This window comes from Poecilia reticulata, linkage group LG19 (assembly GCF_000633615.1).
Source record: "Poecilia reticulata strain Guanapo linkage group LG19, Guppy_female_1.0+MT, whole genome shotgun sequence".
Taxonomy (NCBI): domain Eukaryota; kingdom Metazoa; phylum Chordata; class Actinopteri; order Cyprinodontiformes; family Poeciliidae; genus Poecilia; species Poecilia reticulata.
Window position 1 is genome coordinate 27,447,236 of NC_024349.1, and position 20,173 is coordinate 27,467,408.

Sequence of the window (20,173 nt, forward strand, 5' to 3'; positions counted from 1 at the left end):
AAAGTGTTTTTGACCATTTTTTTTAGAACATTGGAAACTCACAATTAGTTATTGGCAGGGAAAAATGCGGTGACTGTCTGGTTTTAGCAATGGATTAGTTTCAGTGGAAAGCATTCAGTCATCATTCTGTATTAGCCTCTCATGCAGGAAACTACAACTAAGAATGTTATAGTTGAACTATAATGTTAGGAGTTCAGCTGCAGCAACAAAGATTTGAGAATGTTCAGGAACTCAGCACCTCACTTCCATTTAAAGGCTTTATCAGAGGTTGTTAAATCGTCTGGATTTGCCTGAAAGTCTTTGATTTTTTTTGTCGTATTTAAATAGTGTGTAAATCTTCACATGCGGAAGACAAAATGCCCCGTCTGTCCCTTCAGAAGTGTATGTCCAATATTTTCCTGGTCAGCGGGTTCAGGTGGTACTTACATCTTTGCGGACTCTGGATCTTGTGATCTTGACGCTCTGGGAACGTCTCAGTCCTTTCTGACTGACGGCCTCATCTTCAGAGAACGTTGGCTCAGCCTCGTCATCAGACCCATCCTCCTGCTCATAGTAGTACTCTGAAGAAACAAAAGACACACACACACACACACACACAGCAATCAATGAAACAACGTGATTGTGTGTGAAGCTGAATGACTTCCATCTACCAGGATTAAATCATCGGGTCTCTCCTTCCCTCATCAGATGCCAGTTTCTGGCATACGGAATGTTAAATGTGCTAAAAACTTATATATGACAACAAACCTAACTAGGCCTGTCGCGATAAACGATAAATCAATCGGACGATAAGTTAAACCTATCGACTTCATTTTAATTATCGTCTTTATCGTCTCTTCCAGCCTTTTTTCTTTCTCTTGATGACACGGAATGAAAAAGGCTCAGCTCCGGTGCTCTCTACTGACCCTCCCTTCCTCATTTCCTTAGTCTAATGTCCAGCGCACATTACAAGAGTTGTCGGCCAATTTTCAAACCCTGAGAGACACCTTAGCCGACAGAAATCCTAAGTATAACGGTTCGATCGGGTTCGTCGTGCCGTGTGGTGTCCAGCCACATGGGCACAAAATAATGGCTACAAGTTCAGTTAACTAATTTTAAAATTAGGCATTAATCAATGCTTTACTAGAATCTACCTGTGTGATGCATGTGGCTATAGAGTCAGCGTAAATTCCTGACTGAATGAAAAATATTATAACCTATTTATGTCACGTTAACGAAGAACTGCTGAAAACTTACCGGGTTTATCAACTGAGGTAGCAATTTGGCTCCAACTCCTCCCCTTGTCATTTCTATATTTTTTGCACGAAATGTCATTTCTATATTTTTTGCACGAAATGTTGAATAAACATTAATGATGCCCACAAATCATCTCCGTTGTCCGCTGGACTTCGGGTTGCGCCGTTTCAGCTGTGGGATTCCCACATTCCCTTCCGTAATTTCCCCTCAGAAAGCATGGAGGAGAATCCGCGCTTTCTGATTGGCTACCTGTCACATTCAACGCGCAGCGTTAAGCTCCCAGACGGGGAAAACCCCTGATTTAGATCGGAGCGGCCACAACAATCTACCGTAACACACCACACACTGCAGGATGATCGGTTAGATCGGCCAACGATCTAAGATTGTCATAAGGGGAAAATAGGGGCAGAAAATGGTGTAGTGTGAACTACTGCATTAGGTAGTCGGATGTGCCCGTTTTCTCTATTTAAATCTAGTGATTACTGAAGGGCAATATAGTATACAGACTTCATAATCTGCACTCTTTTGGTTGAATGCAGTATTTATTTCCACTTTGGCTTTATGTTGTTTAGTTTTTATTCAAGTACGTTTTTTGTTAATKGAGACTGAGAATCCATTTTATGTTTGTTTTTGGTTGTTTTGTTTATTTAGTTTATCAGTTCCAGTGTTACGTGTTATTTTGAAAATAAAGTGCATCTATCAGGAAATCGCATGTATCATTAGTCATTTCTATTAAATCAGTGTCAAAAGGTCTTGAAACAATATTATCGTTTATCGCAATCATTTTTTAGACAATTAATCGTCCAGCAAAATTTGTTATCGTGACAGGCCTAAAACCTAACCATATGGGAAGATGATTATTATAATGTGTACTGTGAGAGAACTGTGTAGAAGAAGAACAGTGAAAAGTAGGCTCAGGATTTAACATCAGGTGGGTTCCTCCATTTCTCACAAGGTCTTGTGAATGTTGATGACTGTAGCACCACTGAGGAGTTTCAGCTTCCTCTCTGTCCACATCATGCACACATTCCGACCCGAATGTGTGTTCATGTTTGTGTGCCTTTGTGTTGCCAGCGTGTGTTAAAGAAGTGAAGGTGTGGCTGAGCTCAGCAGAACCCTCATGTTTCTGCTACCTAGAGCACACACACTTAATCAGATTAATCATGATGAATCGGTTATTGAAGTAATCATCAACTAATTTAGTAACAGATGGCTTGTTAACTGGAATATACAGACACCAATCTTATCCACATCTTATGTGGATGCAAGGAAACAGACAGGAACCAGTCAGAAGAGCTGGAATGGGAGCAAACTTCCCAGGAGATCAACAAACACCAAACAACTGACTGAATAAAGAAAATACAGCACTTCCCCTCAACTGTTCTCCATGTTCTCTACTTATGGGAAAAAAAATCTACTTTTTTTTCCCCATCAGCTTCAGAGCTGATCCTCCTCCATCCACAGACCAATGAAACGAGGTCTTACTGCTGCAGGTACTCTGCTGGACCTTCCAGCCGGCTCAGAGCTCATCTGTTCAGAGTCCTGTCACTGTCACTGTCAAGAGCTTCTGTTTCAAACTATCAAATATGTAAGCCGGGATCTAGAACATGATGACATGATGAGGAAGAAATTGAACCAATCAATGATGGTTTGGACCAGAGACAATTAACCCAGTAGAACTCTGGAGTTTGACTTCCAGCTGAACCTCTGGATTCCACAGAGTCACTTTAGTGGTAAATCTCTCCAACACCCTAAATGTGAAGGACAGAGCCAAATATTGTTCCATCAACCTTCAGACAAAAACACCTGGCAGGTCAGAGATCCACAGAAAAGAGCCCAACAATGCAAGCTTCCTCAGACACGTACCCAGCAATGGTTCCCAGGCTACGGTTGCCTAGACGCCAGCTGTGCGCTGTCAGAACTCAAAGCTGTTGATGGAAAGATAAATCAATTTCGATCTTTTACATCTACTGCAACGCCACTAATTACCAACATGTGTTTTCACAGGAGAGAATGTGTGAGAATGATACACACAGATGCATCCCACTGTAGGTTTCCATTGCAACTCACTGGCAGGTCTGTAACATCAGCAACAGTGCTGTGAGCCAGGAGTAAATAAGTCCAACAGGAATATTTGCTGATACAATTTATTCCACCTGTATTCCGTGTATCTGGCCACTAGAGGGAGCTGTAGAGCAGGTGAGCTAACCAAGGTTCTGGCTGCCTGAGCTGAATGCATGATGCCGCCATGTTCCCATCCCTCCGTCACTCCTCCTACATCCATCCTTGGAATCTCTTTTCTCCTCCTACATATTCCTCTGCAGCTCTATATTTTTGAGCTCCAATCAGAGTGTGTGTGTGTGTGTGTGTGTGTGTGTGTGTGTGCATGTGCGTGTTTTAAAAAGACAAGCATAGAAGGAACAGTGAGTATGTGTTTGGCATTCTGCTGGCATCCCCACTCCACCTCATCTCATCTCATCCCCTCTGTCTGCTGGGAAGTCATCTCACACACACTCTTTCACACACAGCTGCTGAGTGCTTTCATTGAAATGTCAGCCAACCTGGAGGGAAGGAGGAAGCCGAGGAAAAACAGCACACAGAGAAAATCAGTGGACAAAGTGAAGTGATGACAGGCTACCTGGATCCGTTTCTGATGCAGCCAGGAGGCGACCTGACGATTAGCAATGCAAAGAAGAAAGCATCCGTAACCCCTGAAAACCAAGCCATGCCTTAGCCATGATCAGGTCTATTCTTCAGTTTAGTTTGTGGAGCCCACTGGGGTGTGAATATTTATATGATCTGTGTTTATTGTGAGAACATCACAGCTGTGATCAGTCCTAAAACATTAAATACCGAGGTCAGACCACAACTACTCCACTAAATACATACAACATTGGTATACATTTTGGGTAATTTCTCCATTACATAATATAGAACAGCTGTTGTTCTTTATTTCAAAGGGACAAGGTAAATTACAAAATATTACCGAGTTAGCCACAGATGCTAGTTTTCATCTATAGTCCGTCAGGGTCCCATTGAAACAAATACAATACATTACAGACCAGTTACAGGTAAGTTAGCAAGTCTCTTCCATAAAAAAGACAAGAAGACTAATAATAATAATAATAATAACAACAATAATAAATATTAAGATTTCTCTGGACTTTCTCCTGGATGTTCAGAGCAGTGCTGATGTGGACACATTCTGTGCAGGTGAAACTCACCAGAACTCCTGAGCAGAGGGGAAAGTTGTGGGTTTGATTTCAGCTTCCTCCTGCCATAGGTTATTGTGACCCTGAGCAAGGCTCTTAACCTCTAGTTGCCTACCAATGTAGCCAACTAGATTGCCTACATTGGGGGACTAAATTGGGGGTCTACATTGGTGTGCGTGTGTGTGTGTACGAGACTGACTGAATGTCTTGTACGTGAGGATTGGCTGGAGGCTCCAGAAATGCATGAAAGTCACGACAATATCCTAATAAAGAGAGAAATCCAAACATATTTCTGAGTGTGTGTGTGTGTGTGTGTGTGTGTGTGTGTGTGTGTGTGTGTGTCTGTACGTACCATCTCTGGAGGACAGGTCAGTGTTCTGGGACCTCCTGGAGGCCGGGTTAGCTGAGTGGGGGTTGTACGGGTACAGCTGGTTTCCTCTGTCGTCCTGCTGGCCGATCTGCGTCAGGTCATGCATGCTCAGGCTGCGCAGCTTCTCTGTTATGGCTCCCTGACCCTGTCAAGCCAACAGGCAACGTTAATGCACACAGCTCAACACTTCTCTCCATTACTGTCTACATTTCAGACAGTAAAGAAATATGTGAGATGTGAGACTTGGCTCCAGAAAAAAAATATTCTGTTTATTTGGTGTTAAACAGAAAAAAAAAATCCTCATTTGCTTTTCTTGTTCAGAGGGAAACAAGTAAAGATGAAACATTCAGAAAATACAAGTAAAACTCTTCATGGTTCATTCTAAAAAGCATAAACATCTTCTACAAAACACTGGCAGAAACATCGGTTGAGTGAATTCCTGACTCTTCATTCAAGCAGCAGATATCCATCTTTACGATTCTCAGTGTCTGCATCATTTCTACTGCATCATTCATTCTGACTCAGGTCCAGGAGTACAGAGAAGTAAACATCTCTGTACTCCTGTTGAGCAGCAGCACAGATGCTCAACTGGCCAGCTGCCAACAGGTCAAAGTTAACTAAGGATTATTTTAATAATCAAGTATTTCATTGATTATTCTGATGACTAATCAGATAAAAAATTGGCACATTCTGCAGATTTTTCATTTAACCACTTAAGTCTTTTTATACAAAGTTGAAAATACATTAAAGGATGCAAATAAACAAATAACCCAAGTCATTTCTTAAATGAGAAAATGAACATTTTATTGCCTAAAATGCAATAGCAGCATTCCTTTAGTGAACACAAAGGATGAATCTTCAGCTAACTGCATACATCTAACATCAATAAGTGAAATCCTCAGCCTTTTTTTTTTTTTGATTAATCGATTAATAACTGGGTAGCTAATGGTGCTTTTTCTTAATAGAATTTGAAAGAGGTGAGGCTAAAACTGCTATTTGAGGACTTCTGGGTAGAATTTCTATTCATTTTATTCAATGGAATGTAGATTGTGTCAGCCTATACATTAGTTCTGTTTGCAAAAATACAAAATATTAAAAAATGATAAGATCAGTAATTAGAATGTTTTTGCTCTCCTTGGTTATCATTGAGCTAAATATGCTAGCAACATGAGGAGCCACTCTGTGTTACAGTTAGATAAAGAGCCAACACATTAATAAATCAGTCATGTTACATTAATCAAACAAGGACAGAAAGGTTAATAAGGCCAAACTGAAATACAGACATAAGAAATATGATCCTTACATTAATTTATTTAATAACAGATAAACAATTTCTTCATGCTGACATAGACAGAGTTAGACAAAATGAGTGGTAACTACAACAAAAGTAAGAAAACTAATAAAGCCTCGTATATGAAATAGTCAAAGGTAATTTGGGAATCATAGTTGCAAAAATAGAAAATATTTTTGACACAGAATTATTAAATCCATACCAAGGTTTTCGGATTGCAGGTCTGAAAGCACCTCCCTGTTTAGTTCTAGGGTTTATTTATTAGCACATCATAAGAAAATGATCTAGTCTTTATCAAAGGAATCACTGTGATAAACTAAGTACACCCTTGTTGTAGACTATTTGGTGCAGAAAATGCTAAAGTAAAACTTTAGCGGACTAAACGACAGAGCTGATGGCAGCGAACAAGTATAAATTCTAAGGTTGTCTTCTCGTCTGAAGGACTGGCAGCAGAGATTCAGATCGAAGCACTGCAGAGGCAGACAGTCCACAAATCAACATGTAGGACTGAAGAAACAAATATCTGCAAGCCTCAATAAACTGAAGCAACACTGAAGTGCAATGGGTCCTCAGCTACGATCCCACAACAGGTCTTGATGTTTAATTCTGAATCGGATTTTTTTGTATGTGGTTGTTCATTCTACTGACTGACGTGTCCAAAATCAGACCTCTGTGAACGGTTTGTGTCCCCAAAGCGACCCGTATGAGCAGAAGAACGCTGACGTCACACAGCAACGCTCTTCACAGAGGTAGTAATGGACGCTGCCTCTATGGAGGGAATTTAAAGTTCTTGAAAGCCTACAGCATCGTCACAGGATCAGAACCAGATGAAGGAAGCTAATAAAACGAAGCACAACTTGTAGCAGCAGCCTTTAGCGGAACATTGACTGCAGCTTCTGGAGAGAAGTCTGTTTGGATGTGGAGTCGGACCAGGAGTGGTGCACTCCAGACATGTTTCATCATTTTCAGAATTAGAACTTTCAGCCATTATTTACATCAGAATTCACTCAGTCTACCCTGTCACCCCCACCCAATCAATTATACTGGGAACCAATTCGAAGCCAAAGTAACTACAGGGCCAGTATGACCCATGCCAATTCCAATACCCATACTTTCTTCTCAAAATGCGATCATCATGGAATAACTTGATGGATTTGACTTCAGTTAGTTGATTATGATAAAATGCAGGGCAAAGATTTTAGGAAAATTAAAGTGTTTTTTACTAACCAACTACAATATACCATGATGTAGCAGAAAATAAATAAAATTATTCTCTTTTTACCTTCTACAACAGACAATTGTTTATCCAATTATTTAATTTTAATCTGCATGCAAACTAAATAATATTATTTTTCCTTCAATAGTTCACACAATACGTCTCGCTGGAGATAGGCACCAGAGCCCCTCCTGACCACGATAGGGACAAGGATGTCAGAAAATGGATGTATGGATAATTCACACAAAAGCATTATTATATTAAACCATATTCATATTTGCAAACATCACAAAGGTATAAAGTTCTGCTCTAAAATTAAAAATGTAAGTTCTTCATAATTAACATTTTAATTCCTCTATGAGCAAATATGATTAATTGGCAAAGAGAAACAGCACATAAAAGTATCTATCTCATAAAGCTAGCTTCTATCCAAAACCAATATTCGCTTTGGTATTGATAGAATCAATATTTAGATTGATATGCCAGCCCTATGGTTCAGAATACTATTTTGGAAATAGTCAGATATGTATCTGATTTAGTTCTTTTTATGGGAGGAGCACAACAACAAACAACAGAGTTCATTCAGATTTAGGTTCTCACTCACTCTCATTCAAATCAGTTCAGTTGTAGGGTGTACTTACTTTTCTTACCAAACATTTTTCCACTTTAGTTACTAAACCAAAAAATTGCCAATGTGTTTTTTCATAGACCCTGGTGGACCAGATCATTGCTATGATGTCCTAATATAATAAAGCCTAAAGTCCAAAGAGGGTGTATTTTCTTTTACCCATGGCTGTATGCTGAGAGGCTGGTGATGGGTAGCACTGTATGAAGTAATCATGCTATTTGCTCTTTACCTCTCAGAGGAGCATGCTGAGGTGCACACACTTTGAAGGATGTCAGTGCAAAGGAAGAAAAACACAAGTCATGTTAGGGTCAAAGGAAACAGTGAAGACTAGTTCAAGTTTAGAAACATTGATCAAATGTTCCCTTTGCTTCATTCTTTTCTGAAGAAAATGTCTCCGATGGAACTGACGGAACTGCTTCTGGCGCAGTCAGAACCCGGTGGCATCCACTACGTTAGAACATCAGAACCTACTCTGCCAAAGTGGATTTTCACAACTACAATACATCTAGAAGAGTTTGCATCCCTGTTAAAATGCAGGTTTTGAATCAGTATAATATAATAAACAGAGCTGAAGGATCCACTGTGTTCATGAGATGGGAGCAAATATGATAAAATGTTGTTCAGGGGAACATGAAGTATGAACAATATTTTCGGAGAAAGCAATAATAAACATTTTTATTTTAAAGAGTGACTTCATAAACAACAGCAGAGTTTCAAAGCATCTGCCATCATTGTATAATAATTCAGTCCAACCTTGACTAAGTTATATACTGCCATTATGTTGGTCCTGAACCAAGGTGGTCGGTCTATTGGCAGAAAAGACTAAGCAGGAGGGGCTGATGGGAGATATTTTTCATCAGTGTCCTGTAGGCGGGGCAACACTGTCACAGGTGGTTCATTACACTTCAAGTTTCAGATCAAGCCTGGAGATACCTGGCCACTAACAGTTAGATGTTATCCTCACAGTGTACCCAAACACAACACATTACAAGTTTAAAAACAGACAGAATAACTGGGCAGATTTATGACTGGAACTGGTTCCCATGTCCAGACCCAGTTATCCCAGACATGTTAGTCTGAACTCAGCTGGGAAGTGTAGCTACAAAGAAGCACACCATTGGAATAACAGACACATTCACATTAACACATGACTTCTTTTCATTTAGAAGAAATACATTCAAAATGGAAAATGTTCTTTCACTCACCTTGACAGCAGCAGAGACAGCAGCGGTAGCTGCAATACTTAGTCCCTGCTTGCCAAAGTTCACCATGGTCTCATAGCTTCTCTCTTTGGCCTGCACGATATATTCATCTATTTCCTAGACGGATACAATCAATAACACTCTTACTGGGGACAGTTTAATCCGGTGAAAAGCAGGAGAAGCAGAATATTCTCAACAGAAGTTAAACGTGTACTCAGAGGCAGACAGAGAAAGATGGATGGTCATACTCTCTCTCTGGAGGACAGCAGGGGGTGCAGACACTTCCTGTAAATGAGACTTGCTCCTCTGGTGTAAGGCGACAGCAGCCAGATCACAAAGGCTATCTTCAGCTCATAGTACAGAGGGAACCTGGACAGACAGAGAAGCTGCTGGCTCACATGGGACTCAGTACTGAGTTGCTTTTCCACCTCAGACATGCAGTCAACATGACCACTTCCATCAAGTTAAACATTATGTTACACTATGTGTAACTATGTCAAGAAGGGCACCTACAAATTAAATGTATTATTAATTATTATTATTATTATTATCATCATCATCTGAGTGGAGTTAGCCCACTACTTTCTTCAAATTAAATGAAATTGGTGTCAAACTTTTGTGCTGCATTTGTGCAGCAAAAATTAAAGATTAAATGAATAAATGTTTCCAGAAGTCAACGGAGGTCAGTCCACATTTACAAAATCAAGCAAATCTGGCGTCAATCAACTGTGATTGACGCCATGTTTAATTTTATTTTGGTAAATGTTTACTGGCTGGTTGACCTTTGATGAGCTCTAGAAACATTTATTAATATTTTTAAAATGATAGTGCCACAAATGAAAATGTTTGCTGTACAAACATCTGACACTGATTTTGTTCAATTTGAAGAAGGTAGCGGGCCAACTTCCCTCAGGTCTCGTCATTAGGTGAAGAAAAGTGGAGATTCAGTTTGACAGCATTTATAAGCCAAGGAATCACCAATGGACAAATAAATTGACCACAAATTCCTTCATTTTGGGAAATCGCCGATTGGCCGATACTTATGTGAAATCAATCTTATCCAAAAATCTGCCCTACCTTTGCTAGAAAAAAAGCTATTTTGTTAATTTTGTGTTTTTTGTTTTTATCAACAGGGCATTGCTCCAAATGTCAAAAGAGTTAGTCTATTGAGTTCTGAGAATAGTGTACTGAGAGTAGATTAAAAAATCTAAGTGGTTATCAACAACTCAGTATCAGTCATTTTCCCTGGGATGGCTCTGACCAGTGGGCTGGTTAAATACTGAAAACCTGCAGCATATGTCTTAGGTCATTAATAATAACTGGGCTCTTTGTGTTACAGTCTGTTGAAAAAAATACTTTAATGGTCAAAATTCTGATAAGAATGTCAGACCAGAAAACTAGAAGCCAGTGTTGGCTGGAACAAACTGAGGTTAGTGCTTTTAGCTGCAGGAGGTGTACAACATGCTAACATCCAGGAATGCTTCACTACGTTCCAATGTGTTTGTGTGTGTGTGTGTATGTATATATGTATGTAAGTGTGTGTGTGCGTGCGTGCGCACGCGCGTGTGTGCTGAGGTTAGCAATGTGCTTCATTCAGGTTACTCACCAAGCTACAGTCAGGTCAGTGATCGTCTCCACGACTGTATACAAGGCAAATACAATCCAGTACATCATCCAGCGCACCTGAACACACACACAGAGTTATTACGGTTAATCTACACACAGCTGAGCTGGATTGGTGTTAAACACTGCAGAACACCACCATTGCTACAGCCTGGTAGACATGTTATGGAGAGCCATGCATCTTAATAACAACTGCCTACTAAATGTGTGCTTTTCAAACCAGAATTATTTACCTTGATATTATTACTACCATGACACGTTATTTTGACTAACATTTGTGAGTAAAATAAATGACTAAAATGAAAACAAGGACCAGAAGCCCAAATATTAAAACAAGCTTTTAATCAGATTCTTTTCTTTTCTCTTTGTTTGATCCATCCTGGTTTGATCCAATTTTTCTGGTTCAAAGTGACCCGGGGCCCATTTATATATTAGCCATCTATTGGTTTACCAAACTGACCTGGCTTTTGTTCTACATAAAAATCAAATCCATATATGGCTTACCATCAAAAACATAAAATAAAGTGACATCATAATGTGATAATCACAGCAGCAGCAGCAGCAGTAAAGGGCAAACAAGATGAGCTCGTCGTCTTTCTGCTTTTTGCTGTCTTTCCTAATCTGTCACTTTCCCATTCCTCCAAAAGGGCTTCCCAGGCTCTCCTGGCTGCATTTCCATATGAAAGGCAGCAGCAGGCTGTGGCATCCAGACAGTCACATGGCCAGCTGCAGTAGAAGCCAGACTCTGCTGCTGCATGACTGAACACACACTGACAGGACCTGAGAAAATGTCGGTGCATGTGCTCTCATCTCTCTCTGCTGGAGAGATGAGAGTGTGTACAGAGTGTGTGTGTGCTTGGGCAGAGAAAGCAAGTGCACCAGAGAACACTCCAGCATCCAGGGGGTTTTCTACTAAAAGAGCTTCAGAGATGGAGCAGCGTTGGTGCTGCGGTCTGTTCTCAACCAGCGTCACATAATTAAAAACAATACAGCTCCATGGGGGCCTGGAAACCAATAGCTCCATCATGTTTGAGGTGTCCTTCAGTGGCTGCCAGATTACACACATGTTGTTCTGGATTTCTGTATCAGAAGTGCCTTGTGTTTCATGCCTTCTTTAAACAATCTTGAATTCACTAAAACTAAAACCTCAACTAACTAAATAGAGCGCCCCTGATACTTGTCCAGCATGAGGTTTACAAGAATGTTTTGTCACATTGCCTAAATATTTATCAGAGAATAATTTAAACTTAACAGGGTTAAGTTTAAACCCCCGCTGGCATATCTTTACTTACCAAAACATCCTTACCCTTTTTCCTTCCCCTGTAACCTGTAGTTTCTAAAAATCTCAAGCATAGAATCTTCACCCCAAACCCTCAGTACAGGGTTTTACTAAGCTGGAAAAACCTTCCAAATAGTCCTGTCGCGATAAACGATAAATCAATTAATCGGACGATAAATTAAATCTATCGGACTCATTTTAATTATCGTCTTCATCGTCTCTTCCGGCCATTTTTCTTTCTGTTGATGACACTGAATGAGAATAGGCTCAGCTCCAGCGCTCTCCACTGACCTTCCCTAACTAATTTCCTTAGTCTAATGTGCAGCGCACCATTACAGCACATTACACGAGTTGTCGGCCCATTTTCAAAATCTGAGAGGCACATTAGCCGACAGAAATCCTAGGTACAACGGTTCGACTGGGTTTGTCGTGCCGTGTGGTGTCCAGCCACATGGGCACAAAATAATGGCTACAAGTCCAGTTAACTAATTTTAAAATCAGGCATTAATCTATGCTTTACTAGAATCTACCTGTGATGCATGTGGCTAGATTCAGCATAAAGTCCTGACTGAATGAAAATCCTTATAATCTATTGATGTCACGTTAACGAAGAACAGCTGAAAACTTACCGGGTTTATCAACTGCGGTAACAATTTGGCTCCAAATCCTCCCCTTGCCATTTCTATATTCTTTGCACGAAATGTTAAATAATAATTAATGTTTCCACATATCATCTCCAATGTCTGCTGGACTTCGTGATGCACCGTGTCAGCTGTTTGGGATTCCTCTCATAATTTCCCTCAGAAAGAAGAGGAGAATCCGCGATTTCTGATTGGCTACCCGTCACGTTTAGCGACATAGACTCGCCCAGGAGACGGAGGCCGCGGCGGAGGTCAAAGAGGGAGTCGATCGGAGCAGTTCCTGCCAGCCCGAACCCTTGGCTGGGATCGCGGCTGGTACTTTGCCCTCCCGGATGTGGACCACGCCGTTACTGCCGCCCTGAGCCGCCGGAGATCCCGGCCCCTGGGCCACGCCGTCAATGCCGCCCTGAGTCGCCGGAGATCCCGGCCCCTGGGCACCGATGCCGCCACCGCAGGTCCTGACCCCTGGGCACCGACGCCGCCACCGCCCTGAGCCGCGGGAGGTCCCGGCTCCTGGGCTAAGACGTCACCACCGCCCTGAGTCGCCGGAAGTCCCGGCCCCTGGGCACCGACATCACCGCAGCCCTGAGCTGCCGGAGGTCCCGGCCCCTGGGCACCGACATCACCGCAGCCCTGAGCTGCCGGAGGTCCCGGCCTCTGGGCACCAATGCTGCCACCGCAGGTCCCGGACCTTGGGCACAGACGCCGCCACCGCCCTGAGCCGCCGGAAATCCCGATCCCTGGGCACCGACGTCACCGCAGCCCTGAGCCGCCGGAGGTCCCGGCCCCTGGGCAAAGTCTTCAGCTGCCTCCAGTCCCCGCACCAAGGCAGCGTCAGTCCCCGCCGCCTACAGTCTCCGTGCCGAGGCGGCGTCTGTCTCCACCCCCAGAGTTCCCCTTGCCCGCTGCTGATGAGCAGGCACCTTGGTTCCCCGAGTTTCTCTTGGCTCCACCCCCGAGTTAGCCGACGACCCCGAGTCCGCTGTCGGTGTGCAGCTACCCAAGTCCGCTGCCGGTGTACAGCTCCCCGAGTCCGCTGCCGGTGTGCAGTTCCCTAGTGCTCCTCCCGAGACTCCTAGTGCTCCTCCCGAGACTTCAGCCGGCCCGCCAGAACCTGCCGCTGGTGTGGCGTCTCCAGAATCTGCTCCGTCCGAGCTCCCAGTGTCTGCAGCAGCCGGCGCTCCACCCGAGCTCCAAGTGTCTGCAGCAGCCGGCGCTCCGCCCGGCCCTCCAGAGCCTGCAGCAGCCAGCGCTCCGCCCGGCCCACCGCAGCTCAAGCTCTGCCTCCTGCGTCGCCGCCCACCGCGGCCTCTGCTCCGCCTCCGACGTCACCATCCACCGTACCGCCCACGTGAGCTTCACCTCCTGTGCCGTGGGCAGTCCCCGCACCGTTTTCTTGTGTTGAGTTCCTGTTTGGATTTAGTTCTGTTTTCTGGACTCTAGCCCTCCTGCTTTCGCCCCTCCGCCCACCCTGTTGGATTGTTTTGTTTTTGGACTTTTCCGTTGGGCGTCTGGTAGCCGCCCCTTGAGGAGGGGGTACTGTCATGATCCGTGTTTCTGTGTTATCCTGTTCCCTGTGAGTACTGTCTCTGCGTCTTCCCCGTTGATTGTCGCCCAGGTGTGTCTCGTTCCCTTGATTACCCCATGTGTATTTAGTCTCACCTGTTGTCTGTGTTCTTCGTTGTATCCTCGTCGTGTGTACCAGTCTGTTTCCCGGTGTTCCTTGTGCTCCCCGTTGTTCTGTACCTCGACATCTACCGTTAAATTTCATCATCTTCACCATTACCTGGGTCTACCTGCGTCCTCACCACCACCAACCACACCATTTATGAAAGTTTGATTCCAATGTTGAATACATTCAGATTGTTTGCAAGTCATGTAGTCAAATCCCTAATTGATGCAGCAGATGGCCGCCTGTACCAGAGAGGTTTCTTCCTGTTAAAGGGGAGTTTTTCCTCTCCACTGTCGCTACATTCATGCTTAGTATTGCTGCAAAGTCAACGATACAATTATTTATGTGCCATGTACTGGTCCAGGAGGAGTGAATGACTCAATGCAATCTGCTGGGTTTCCCAAGACACAAAACCTTTTACACTAATTTTAATAATAAACTGAGCTCAATGCTCCATTTGATAACTAGCATCAATTGGAATGTATGTGTGTTTGAATTGCAGTGACTTATTTCTAAACTACCTTGAGACAACATTTGTTGAATAAAACTTTAAAATATCAATATTTACTGCTGCCTTCACAGTAGTCCCATTTTCCACATCACAACTACTCATTAACCCTTTACCTGCTTGTCTCTGTACTCAAATCTACCAAGTTTATCTCTTCTGTATTAAATTAGCTGTTGGTACTCAAGGTAGAAATTAATTATAATGTCACCTCTGCTAGTTATTAGACTGTTGAAGAGTTTTAACATCAGCATATCTTTGTTGGCTGACTAACCACTAATCTCAGTGGAATGAAAACAACAGAAATCTATACGCTAATAGACTAATACTATTACACTGAATTCAACATGCAGAAAGCGCTGCTGGAGGCAGCATGACATCTGCACCAGTCAACAGGTGACCTCATGATGAACTGGATGTCTGCTGCGTACACACACACAGCTGTGTTTTCATGTCTTGTGGGAACTTTACATTGACTTCCATTCATTTTCTACAGCCTAACCCTTACCATCAGATACCTAACCCAAAACAGTGGTTCCCACAACCACATATTGTAGACAGAAAAAGATCCCCACAAGGATATAAAAACCTGGTCTCTCTCTCACGCACTCACGCACGCACGCACGCACGCACGCGAATCTAGAACAAAGAACAAAGGAAAACACTGCTCTATGAGATGGAGAAATCAATTTTTTATGAAGCAACCATCCATCTTTTAACACTTCTCAAACACACTTAGGAGAGAGTTCAACACATCCACATAAAGTTAATAAATATACTTAACAATATACACAAGATTAAAGAAATAAATTAGCAAAAGGCTTTGATATTAATCAATGTTGAATAATTACAGTTACAGTGATATTGGACTTATGTAATGTGCTTTACACTTTCCATATATTTTAGTTATTGACTAAATAACTAAAATTTTACTTAACTTAAGTAAGTAAAATTACTTAAGTAAAATAAGTGATTTTACTTATTTTAACCATAAGTAAAATTACTTATGGTTAATAATTTATTAGACTAAAATTAGTTTCAACTGAATAAAAACATCTGCTAGTCCTTCCTTTAGTGTTTTCGTTTGGCCGCCATCCAGAAGCTGGCGCCACTGGTCATCCTTAAGTGGAGCCAGTTGATACAGAAACAAAGATGGCAGGGGCATTCCAGAACAGGAAAAAAAAAATTGGGCCAATCAGAGTCTACAGTGGGATACGAAATGAACTTCATAAGGTTCTGTTTTGAAATATGAACACTCGACAAGCTCCTTAAGTTTCACCTTAATAATAGAGCTCATTCAGTTGAGCTGTATGGTGGAGAAGTGTCAGCTTCTCAATCAAAAAATAACTTTTGTGATACAAAGAACACATAAGGCGTCCTGGGAAGTTCTCATAAGACTAGAGGATACGTTAGGAAATAATACACCTTCTTCAAATTTCTGCTCAAACTCATAGTAGTGGTTTTACAACATGAGACCAGGTGACGTGTCAAGAACAACCTACAAGAAATAGAACCATTTCATTTTCCTAGCAGCCCTGGTAGATAGAGCAAATGTCTTTGTTCTTGTGGAGCGTGCAGAGACCTTGAAGAATCAGAAAATGCAAAAATCTAAAATATGAAGAAGAAAGGAGAGATACTCATGTTACCTAGGGTTTTAGATCTGCTGTGGGTGAGCTAGGAATGTGTTTCTAATTCAGTCGACAGGGATTTCACTCTCACAGACCCAAGTTGCATCACCAATCTCTCCATAGAATCCAGTCTCAGCTTTTAAACCAATGTCTACATGTATGTTCCTATCAAAGTCTGATTCAAACAGAGCCTGTCCTGCGGCATTTTTCAGAGCATCCCGTTTCTTCTAAAGCAACATCAGAATAAGGTAGAACGACCTGTTTCAAAAAGAGTGCTGCAGTTTTCACATAGGATTCAATATAAGGCATCCTGCGTTCACATCTGACTAGTTTTAAAACTGAGAGGACACAATGCAGGCCAAATTTCTTCAAAACCTCTGAAATAGTCCCTTTGCTTTCGTGCTGTTAGAAGATGGAAACCAGATAACTTCAGTTTCATCAGTCAGATTAGTACAGATGAGCAGGGCTTTAACCTAACAGAACTTACAAACACTCCTCCTGTCTCAAGCTGAATTTCCATTACAAATGTGCGCAAATCTTTGTCACTATTCTGCTGATATCACAAAACACATTTTGACAATAGCAATGCTTCCATTAAATAAGAAATTAAATTAAAATCACACATGAATAAGTTTGTTCATGCGATAAATAATTAATAACCAAGGCAGCAACTGATGTAAACATTAACATGAGATACATTCATAATTCAGTCACGGTGCTGGAGCTCAGTCTCTATCAGCCAAACAGAGGATACATCAGCTTTTTATTTAGGCATTAGAGCAACAAGCCCCGCCCACTTGGGAGAGGCTACGTTTGTGACGTCCATCCATCCATCCATTTTCTTTACACCCTTGTCCCTTAGTGGGGTCAGGAGGGTTGCTGGTGCCTATCTCCAGCTAACGTTCCGGGTGAGAGGCGGGGTACACCCAGGACAGGTCGCCAGTCTGTCGCAGGGCAACACAGAGACACACAGGACAAACAACCATGCACACACACACACACTCACTCACACCTAGGGGCAATTTGGAGAGGCCAATTAATCTGACAGTCATGTCTTTGGACTGTGGGAGGAAACCAGAGTACCCGGAGAAAACCCACGCATGCACAGGGAGAACATGTAAACTCCATGCAGAAAGACTGGGGCCGGGAATCGAACCCAGAACCTTCTTGCTGCAAGGCAACAACTCTACCAACTGCGCCACTGTGCAGCCTACATTTGTGACGTTTTGGGGAAATTGCAGTCGGCCATTTTGCAGAAGAGCTATGGATTCAACACAATAGAATGACACAACTTGCTCTGAACTGTGTGATATTGTGGAGCCAGCTGCCCATTGTCAGAAAAAAATAAAAACAAACCATCAGCCTCCTACTACTTCCTATAGTTTTCTTCACCAGTAGTGACATCCAACTGTTGATCACGTGACTCGTGTGATGCAAAAAGAAGTGTTACGATACTTCATTTTAGCACAAAAGATTTTTTTACAAAAAACTTGAGTTTTTTCAAAATTGGCATGTCCATTAATTGAATTTATGGTGGTTCTGATGGACTCAAAAATATTCAGATATATATTTTTGTCTAATAGAAATTCAATGCTGGGATAAACGTAATGGGGCAGCATTGAATTAGCTGATTATTTCGCCATAATTACATTCTGGTACTTTTATCTTTTGAATGTGCATCCTTTTAGATTTAGATGCAGTCAAAAGATGTAAACCGGGAGAGCTAGTGAGCCAAGATGGAGTAAAACAGATATTTCAGATCTCCAGCAGGTTTGTTAACATTTTCCTCTTAAAAGCAACAACTTCTTATTAAAAGTGACCAAAATAGTATTGATAATTTTGGACTTTAAAGAAATCTATTTTAGCTGATGTTTTTCAATAAATGGCGGAAAAAAATTGTACATTCAAGTATGATGGCAGCGTATCAAAGCTAACGGCTAACACCATATCCATGAGGCAGCATATTCCAGAAGACAAAGATCCACAACCCAGGATGTGAAAGTCAACTGCTCAAGCCGGGCCACTGCACCCAAGAAACCAGTAGACGGAGAAAGACTGTGTGCTCATCGCCACGCTGCATTATGATGGAGACGCTGATAACATTCTGAGGACAGCAGAGACAAAGCCCCGCTGACCAATGGATTATACCTCCAGCGTGGCAGCCTTCTCAGATGCACAGAGCTTTACAAGCACTTTGGATTATTCTATAAAAAAGTGAACATACAAAATGTGTTATGAGACTGAACCTCAAATGCAACTCTTGACAAGTAGATCTCAACACTGAAGTATTGTGTTTTAAGTTGCTGAACTACTAACTGTGAGTATGATAATCAATTTCACTTTTATAAACTGGCCTGTCTCCAGGAAATGTGCCCTACATTGTTACTAACTTTATCATATTACAAAGTCACAATTAGATCTGCCTCACATACAATATTAATATTATTGGTAGATTTCACATTATTGTTGAAGTATATACATAAGTATGTACGTACATAAGTGATGCACACTTGCAGGAGCTTGAACTGCTACACTCTTAATCTTTCTCCTTTTCGTTGTTTTTGTACACATACTATTTTTTAGGTTGTGCTTGTTGTTGCTTATTATAGTATAGGCCAGCGACTGAAACCATTACCTTGCACTGTTGCACTTTTAATAATTGTTGTCTTTTCTGCAATGTGATCCTTCGTTTCCTGAGGGTCTTATTACATTGGGAAAAAAAGAGCTTTTGAATCCCAGTTTTGAAATATTGTACAGCAAAGTATTAGTAGTTTCTTAGTAGTTTTCTTAGTTTCCAGCATCCATTTCACTTAAGTGCAGTAAGTCATAATGTGAAGGGTCTGGATCAGCGGTTCTTAACCTTTTTGAGGTACCGAACCCACCAGTTTTATATGCGCATTCACTGAACCCTTCTGTAGTGATAAATAAAATATGATTGTTTTCCCCCCAAATTCAAGACATAGGGGTGACCCAACTAATGTCGGGTCACTCCATGATCACTAAGTCTTCTTAAAAGGTAGTCTCTCTGAGAACAGTTCTTCAAAATATAGTCAGTGTTTTCAGCAAAGTTGAGCTGACTGTCCAGGAACGACCCAAGGTATTTAAAATTTGCCACAGTTTCAACAGGTTGGCCATCGAGAGAAACTGGAACCACTTTAAGGTCTTGTTTACATTTAATTAGCTCTACATTCTTAAGATAATGAAAAAATAATAATAATAAAGACTTTGCGCTATTCTGATTTAGTAATGTAATTATATTAGTTGTGTTATCACCCCCACGGCACTAGAGGCAAAACCAACCCTGAAAAGATGCGACTATGGAGCAGATTTAGAAGTACACCAAAAGATACAGAATTTGGTAAAAACGGTGAGCTTTGCTGAAGTAATTAAAGACACAAATTCAAATCCATGTTGAGAGTGGACCTCCTTCAATCAGTGCTCCTCCGCATCACTGATTGGCTAAGCAATGTAATGTGATCCTCTGCAGCAAGTGATGGCAAAGCGGGGCGCGTCATCACGAATTTACCTCCACGGTGTCTTTACCTCAGCGGCAGAGGCTCCGCCAAACCCCTGAGGCCGACTCATCGAACTCCTGGGGTTCGATCAAACCCAGGTTAAGAACCACTGGTCTGGATAGTCCAATCAAAAAAAACAAATTATTTCAGCGACT

The 20,173-nt window shown here is 41.9% G+C and overlaps 1 protein-coding gene across 4 annotated transcripts in view; it reads right to left on the minus strand.

Moving 5' to 3' along the window:
• reep3b (receptor accessory protein 3b) overlaps window positions 1-20,173 on the minus strand; it is a 45,183-nt gene that overhangs the window by 6,653 nt on the left and 18,357 nt on the right. For 3 of the 4 annotated variants that reach the window (XM_008438215.2, XM_008438213.2, XM_017310957.1), the window contains 5 exons: window positions 10,762-10,838; window positions 9,404-9,524; window positions 9,159-9,272; window positions 4,801-4,963; window positions 427-560 (listed from right to left, as the gene is read on the minus strand). In XM_008438215.2, the coding sequence (XP_008436437.1) occupies window positions 427-560; window positions 4,801-4,963; window positions 9,159-9,272; window positions 9,404-9,524; window positions 10,762-10,829 (600 nt within the window). In that variant the 5' untranslated portion in view covers window positions 10,830-10,838. Of the gene's footprint in view, window positions 1-426; window positions 561-4,800; window positions 4,964-9,158; window positions 9,273-9,403; window positions 9,525-10,761; window positions 10,839-20,029; window positions 20,133-20,173 lie in introns of those variants that run through there. The other variant, XM_008438216.2, reaches the window with a different exon arrangement.